Genomic DNA, 7,500 nt, shown 5'->3' on the forward strand with positions numbered 1-7,500 from the left:
AGAAAAAAACAATACTACGGCTCTACATCCTTCCCATAGCACTTCTTCGTGACTATACTCCTTTCACCTTGACTTGACCCAGATTCTCGTCCTTTTGCAGCTTATTTCACGTAGCTCAGTGACAGAAAAAGACAATACTACGGCTCTACATCCTTCCCATAGCACTTCTTCGTGACTAACAGCATTTTGTAGGGTTAATCTCTGTATTTGTATGAGAAGGAGGAGAAGGAAAAAGGGAAGAAGAAGAAGAAGAAGAAGAAGATGAAAGAGGAGGAAGAGAAGGAGGAGGAGGAGGAAGAGAAGGAGGAGGAGGAGGAGGAGGAGGAGAAGGATGAGGAAGAGGAGGAGGAGGAGAAGGAGGAGGAAGAGAAAATGAAGAGGAGGAAGAAGACGAGTGTCCTTCTACCCAGACCTTGAAAACAACACTTACACACACACACACACACACACACACACACACACACACACACACACACAGGTCAACCCTATCGACCTCGTAATCTTACCTTCCTTCCCTAACTCTCAATTTTATCTCTATCTTTATTTTCCTTCCTTCCTACATCCCTCCTTCTTTTCCTTCTCTCTTCCTTCCTTCACTTCCCCCTCTTTTCCTCCTCCTCCTCCTCCTCCTCTCTTCCTTCCATCCTCTCTTTCTTCTTTTTTTTTCCTCCTTCCTTCTCTCTCTGTCTCTGTCTGTTTGTCTGTCTGTCTGTCTGTCTGTCTGTCTGTCTCTCATATCTTCTCCTTTCTTCCCTCTTCCCTCCATTACCCTTCTTTCCTCCTTTCCTTCCTTCGTTCCTTCCTTCCTTCTTTCTATTCTTCTCTCCTTCCTTCCTTCCTTCCTTCTTTCTTCTTTCCTTCCTTCCTTCCCTCCTTCATGCTATCCATCTTTCCTTCCTACCTTTCTTCCTTCCTTCCTTCCTTCCTTCTTTTCTCCTCTCCTTCCTTCTTTCCTTCCTTCTTTCTTCTTTCCTTCCTTCCTTCCCTCCTTCATTCTACCCATCTTTCCTTCTTTCCTTCCTATCTTCCTTCCTTCCTTCCTTCCTTCCTTCTTTATTTCCTTCCTTCCTTCCTTCCTCCTTCCCTAGTCCTTCTTTCTTCCACATAACTCCTTCTTTTCTTCCTTCAGACAGCCCCAGCATGTATTCAATATGGACGGTGGGTGTTAGAGCCGAATTGGTGACACGTGAAGGTATAGAGCACGTAGGAGGAAAGCTGAACCTTAGGAAACGGGCTTTTGAAACCTATGTCCAGAGTCGAACGCATTATAAAAACAAAAAAAACAGGAAAAAAGGCAGAATAAATCGGTCAGAAATTGGCGTTAAGGAATCTATGATACGTGAAATATTGGCTTAAGTTTTTTAGCGAATTTGGATCCCGCGTAATCGCAATTTGGCGCGCGAATCTGGCCAAATTATACGTTCCCTGGCGCCCTTGATAGAGCCAGGGTCGAGAGAGAGAGAGAGAGGGGGGGGAGAGAGAGAGAGATGGTAGAGTAGTAGTAGTAATAGTAGTAGTAGTAGTAGTCGTAGTGGTGGTGGTAGTAGTGGTGATGGTGGTAGTAGTAGTAGTAGTAGTAGTAGTTAATATATTCTTGTTTTCTATCTAATCATTAATCATCTATAAGAGAGAGAGAGAGAGAGAGAGAGAGAGAGAGAGAGAGAGAGAGAGAGAGAGAGAGAGATTTCATAAGGTGTAACAAGCAAAATAAATCACTAAGGAAAAGGTGTTACGGAAACGAAATTAGGGACCTTGACCTTCCAGCAAAAACAAAATCGAACCTACAACCGTGGATTTCTCGTATGTTTCTTTATAAATCGAACCCGGGACCATATCGGTTGCGTGCCTCTTTCAACTCACAAGGGAGGGTCGGCAGGAAAAAATAAGAAGCAATCAGTCGTCATTACGCTGGTGTTTTTTTAGAGTTTGTTTAATATCAGAGGTCGTGTGTGTGTGTGTGTGTGTGTGTGTGTGTGTGTGTGTGTGTGTGTGTGTGTGGTGATGGCGGTGGTGGTGTGAGTATGGGGATTTGTATGTGTGTGTGTGTGTGTGTGTGTGTGTGTGTGTGCTAGTCACGAAGAAGTGCTATGGAAGGATATAGAGCCGTAGTACTATCCTACCACTAAGCATTAGAGAATAACACTAACATGATGCTAGTCACGAAGAGGTGCTGTGGAAAGGATATAAGGACGTAGCACTGTAACGTACGTGAAATTTACAGCCACGGACGACCCCCTGAGCCACGTACAAATGACCCACCTATATCAGCATGTCCTGAAATGGGGGCAGTAATTAGAGAGTAGGACATGGGCATATTAAAACTGACTTATTGACTCCCTTGAGTAATTTACAAGAGAATGTATTTGGCAAACATGCATATCTCCTACACCTCACGTAAGGAGTGTGTGTGTGTGTGTGTGTGTGTGTGTGTGTGTGTGTGTGTGTGTGTGTGTGTGTGTGTGTGTGTGTGTGTGTGTGTGTGTGTGTGTGTGTGTGTGTCTCTGTGTGTGTCTGTGTGTGTGTGTCTGTGTCTGTGTGTGTCAGACGTGCGTGCTCATGACCTTAACTCAACACATATGTAAACAGTGGAGTGTGTGTGTGTGTGTGTGTGTGTGTGTGTGTGTGTGTGTGTGTGTGTGTGTGTGTGTGTGTGTGTGTGTGTGTGTGTGTGTTTCTTTCATGCAAGGAAGAAGGAACCCAAGGCCAGGAGTATACCAATTGTTCCCTCCAAGAAAATAACAGAGAGCCAAATTCAAGATGCGTTCATTTCGAGATGACTGGACACACTGCGATTGAAAGACTGGAGGTCATAGGCAGTAGGAAATACAGACAGAGGGAGACAGTTCCAGAGCTGATCTGTTGCATACATGAAGGACTGGGAGTTTTGGTTAACTTACCTCTTCCCTTCCTCTCTCCCTACATACCTACCTACCTACCTGCCTGTCTGTTTATCTACCTACCTACATACCTACCTACCTGCCTACCTGCCTGTCTATCTACCTACTTACCTCCCTACACTGGAGGTCATGGGCAGTAGGAAATACAGACAGAAGAAAATGATTGAAAGGTTTGATGCTATATGATGTACTTCTATACTACTACTACTACTGCTGCTGCTGCTACTACTACTACTACTACTACTGCTACTACTACTACTACTACTACTACTACTACTACTGCTGCTGCTACTACTACTACTACTACTACCACTGAAACACCTTTGTCGGCGAGGTATGAGTCAGGCCATTTCAATTGGAAAGCACTGAAATGTTGCCTTACACCCCGAGGCTACCTACAGTATACTAATGGCTGTCTACCTACCAAGTTTACACCCCGAGGCTACCTACAGTATACTGACGGCTATCTACCTACCAAGTTTACACCCCGAGGCTACCTACAGTATACTGATGGCTGTCTACCTACCAAGTTTACACCCCGAGGCTACCTACAATATACTGATGGCTGTCTACCTACCAAGTGTCATGCCTTCACCACAAACTGTCTGGCCTGTGGCACTCTTTTGAAGAGTTACGACATGCTGCACGTGGCGCGTGTCACGTGCCACGTGCACCGCCGGGATGTGATGACACCTGTCCAAAACAAATGTTAAAGAATTGGACCTGATGTGGTGCACACCAGGCAGTGATCGACCCTGTGCTGCTGAGATAGAAGCTTAGCCAAGGCGATACGGTCGGTAGGGCTGGGCCTTCTACCTGAGAAAATGCCACTACTTGAGAGACACGCCAGGACTTCCACCCCGTTTGTAACTACTGCTACTGCTGCTACTACTACTACTATTTTTTTTCTTCTTCTTCTTTTACTACTACTACTACTACTACTACTACTACCACCTCTATCCATTGGTGAATTATATTGTGAAGATCAAAACCAACCTTCCTAATACAGTTCACCATTTGGAGTTGTAATGTGAAGGTTAACACTAACCCTCATATTACAATCCGTTGGCCCCAAGCACGCCAACGGCTGTGGTTACCAACCATCTACTATTACTATTATTATTTTATTTTTTATTTATTGATATTACAGTGTAAATAAAGACATTAAACTATTGGAGTCGCTGGTCTATGCGACTCTCGACCACTGTAGCTTCGTAATCCATACCCGCAAGAGAGACAGGCCTGAGGGCTGATGATCTTGTGCCCCTGAGACATAGCAGAGCAGACCTCACGAGGGAGAATGAGAGTCGACATCTCATCCAGGCCATAACAGAACTCTGCGGTTGATGTTTCTTCTCAGAAAGAACCTCTGCCAGTCTCGAGTAGAATCTCACTGCCTCTGGACCCACCCCACCTGATGTCGTGAACACAAGGGGAGTGAATCGACCGTGGTCCACATGTTGGATCCTTTCTTGATAATTTTTTTTTTTCCCGCTCATTCCTCTTGTGTGCAGCTTCGAAAGACAGTTCACGATGACATGCTGCCATGGGATCAAATATCCTGATGCCGAAGAACGCCCTCTGCCCACGTGTCCAGAAACCTCGAGCACTGACATCCACTCCTGCATCATTTGATGTGTTTGCTGTTCTGTGGGTGAAGTGATCGCCGTCCAGGGGTAGCAGAGCTGGCTCAATCGTGACATCATGGCATATTTCCTGCAGCATTTTGGCAGTGAGGTCGCGTACTTCATCGTGTTGGATGCAAACAAAGCCTCCCTTCTTGCATACCATTGCATGGTCTGCATCAAAGGCAGTGCCACAGAGACAGAGTTGAGGTAGGTTCTCTATTGGCCACCCATATCTCAAGGCTATGGCGTCAATAAATTCTTGTTTGTTGAAGTGGAAGCCCTTTGCCTTGAGAGGCAGGGTTGTGAGCCAGTTCGATGCCCCAACCTCTTGTGCAGCTTCAACTCTTCTGCACTGGTCTGGAGTTAGATGTTCGATTATGTGCTGCAGTTGGTCTTTTTGTCTTGCTTCACGCTCCTTGCTTATCTGTGTCTTTATGTCTTTCTGCCTTTGGTGGTTGATTTCACTCGTCTCAACCTGGGCGCAGATCTTCTGTGACAAGGATTCGGTGAGCCTGAGTGAATTTCTGTGTTCATAGCTTGCCACGGCTACTGGATTTATAATGCCAAGGCCTCCCATCCTGGGTGGTAGTGCTAGAAGGTCCCTCTCTTCTGGTGTGGGGATGTGTCCATTGGTTAGAGATGGGAGGAATGAATCCCTGATTGCATCCTCCAGTGGTTGTAGCAGCAACTCGATGTCTGGTATGGTCCTCATCACGAAGGTCCACTTGTGCTTTACACCATAGGTAAATGCACTGTATGCTGCATGGGGTTCGGTTTTTACGTGGCTGGATTGTGTATAAATTTCTTCTACCCATGTCTTTACCTTATCACTCACATATTTGTCTTTGAATTCCTTAGTTCCAATCACAGCCCCTAGATGCCTCTGACCTTCCTTAGTCACCATCAAGTTTGTGCCTCTAAATGCTTCTTGTGCATCTTGATAGTAAGCTGGTTTCACGATCAAGATGGACTTACTGGCATTAGGGTAGTAACCTATTTCAGGGCCATGAGATGTTACAAGGTCCCACCATTTCCTCACATCCTCAACCTTGCCAGCACCCGTGAGATCATCTGCATAGGCTACCTGTTTCACATTGGTGGCCTCGTATTTGATCTGTTGTTGCAGCACTGTCATCGCCAGGGCGTACATAGCCATGGCAACGGGGTCCCCCTGGGTAGTTCCTTCTGTGGACTGGATTACACCGACATCGTGAGCCGCTGTCTTACCCACAATGTAGAGGTCTGCTGGTTCTTTGTAGGTGTTTTCCACATATTGGGCAAATGCTGGGCATTTAACCTTGATATTGTGCAGCATTGCCTCCCGGTTGATGGAATTAAATGCATTTGAGGCATCAACTAATAATACTGCTTGACAGTCCTCTTCCCCAAATATTATCCTCATGGAGTAAACTGCTGCCTCACCTCCTGCCTGCTGGCCTGCACACGCCTGGAGGTTGCCAACTGTCTGCTTCACATTATCTTTCACCACCTCCATGATGCATTTTCCTATAATCCGTCTTAAGACTTCACCCACCCCGATGGGCCTGCATCCAGGATTCTTATCAAGGGGGATTAGTCTGCAAGCCGTCAGTGCTTCGATGTTACTGCACTGACTTGAAGCCAGCTTCCTCGCCAGTGAGGCAATGGTGTTACATAGGTCTGTTGCTGCCTCCCCAAACTTGATGTTACTGAGGATTACTCGCCAAGATTTTGCATCCAGGCCTGACGGTCCTGCCCCTCCCTGTGTGTGCATTGCCTTCCGCCACACCATATCTCCAGTTATCCTGTCATATATGATGGGGTTGGGAGGAGTGTAGTTGCCATCAAGCTTTGATTGGGCATTTGCTTGTCGTGCAGTCGGGTGTTTTTCTCTCAGTTGTTGCATTGTTTCATGTCAGGTCAAGTACTCCGTTTGGTGATTCAGCTGACAGGGATCTTGTTGCCATCGAGACCTTCCCCTGTCTCATCTTGCTGCCAAAAATCCTTGCCACATCGTTGGTATTCTGATTTCTTCTGCCTCGGTTGTTTATTCTCATCTGCAAGGCCCTTGCTTCCTCAAGTAGGTTGTCGATTTCACCTCTTTTCCATGTTTCAACCCGCCTTTGGATGGCCTTAATATTTTCTGCAAAGCTACCTCTTGGGCGGGTCTTGTTGAGGAAGAGATGTGGTATTAGTGCAAGGACCTTAAGAGAGAATGAGGCAATGAGTGTGTTATTGTTGTAGCTGGCTATCAGGCGAGTGATTTCCTTGATCATGTCAGTTGTAGCATTGCATTTGGGAGGTTCAAAAAGGTTACTTGAGGACCATCCAACTATTTCATTATATGTGGTGTTCACCCAGGTTACTGCATTTTCTCGGGATTTGCCCATCCAGTATGTGGGACGACCTTCTCGCACAGACCTTTGAGGCTGTTCTGCTTCCTCATTGTTTGTGTCACTACTACTACTACTACTACTACTACCACTACTACTACTACTGCTGCTGCTACTAATACTACAACTACTGCTGCTATAACTACTGCAACTACTATTATTACTGCTACTACTTCTACTACTACTGTTATCGCTGCTGCTCCTAGTGTTATTACGACGACTAATAATAATAATAATAATAATAATAATAATAATAATAATAATCCTACTACCACCAGCACTCCTACCACCACCACCACACCACTCTTTACAGAAGGCGATGACGGAGGGAAGGCGAGGCTCTGTAACTATCCTTCTACAGGCAGCGGCGGATCTGTACACCCCTCCTAGCCCCAGCAGCATCCCAGCCCCCTATCCCGACTGCTGGCACGACGGACGAGGCTATAGCAGTGAGAGAGAGAGAGCTAGCACACGCCTCTCTCACCCCACCACTGATACCAGCAAGGTATATCTGATTGGCTTTACCTGGTTATGTGGGGATGAGAGACTGACTAGGAGAGAGAGAGAGAGAGTCATAGCCAACACAGGCCTCTCTCACCCCAG

At 46.2% G+C, this 7,500-nt stretch overlaps 1 protein-coding gene across 1 annotated transcript in view; it reads left to right on the forward strand.

Moving 5' to 3' along the window:
• Positions 1–7,216: 7,216 nt before the first annotated feature.
• The window catches only part of LOC145414048 (uncharacterized), a 9,147-nt gene continuing 8,863 nt past the window's right edge, over positions 7,217–7,500 (forward strand). Inside the window, exon 1 of the mRNA XM_080283611.1 lies at positions 7,217–7,346. Coding sequence (XP_080139737.1) covers positions 7,217–7,346 — 130 coding nt within the window. The remainder of the gene's footprint in view (positions 7,347–7,500) is intronic.

The sequence above is a fragment of the Coenobita brevimanus genome, chromosome 98 (genome assembly GCF_032717465.1).
Source record: "Coenobita brevimanus isolate Jiangsu-jjx chromosome 98, ASM3271746v2, whole genome shotgun sequence".
In the NCBI taxonomy this organism is placed as follows: Eukaryota; Metazoa; Arthropoda; class Malacostraca; order Decapoda; family Coenobitidae; genus Coenobita; species Coenobita brevimanus.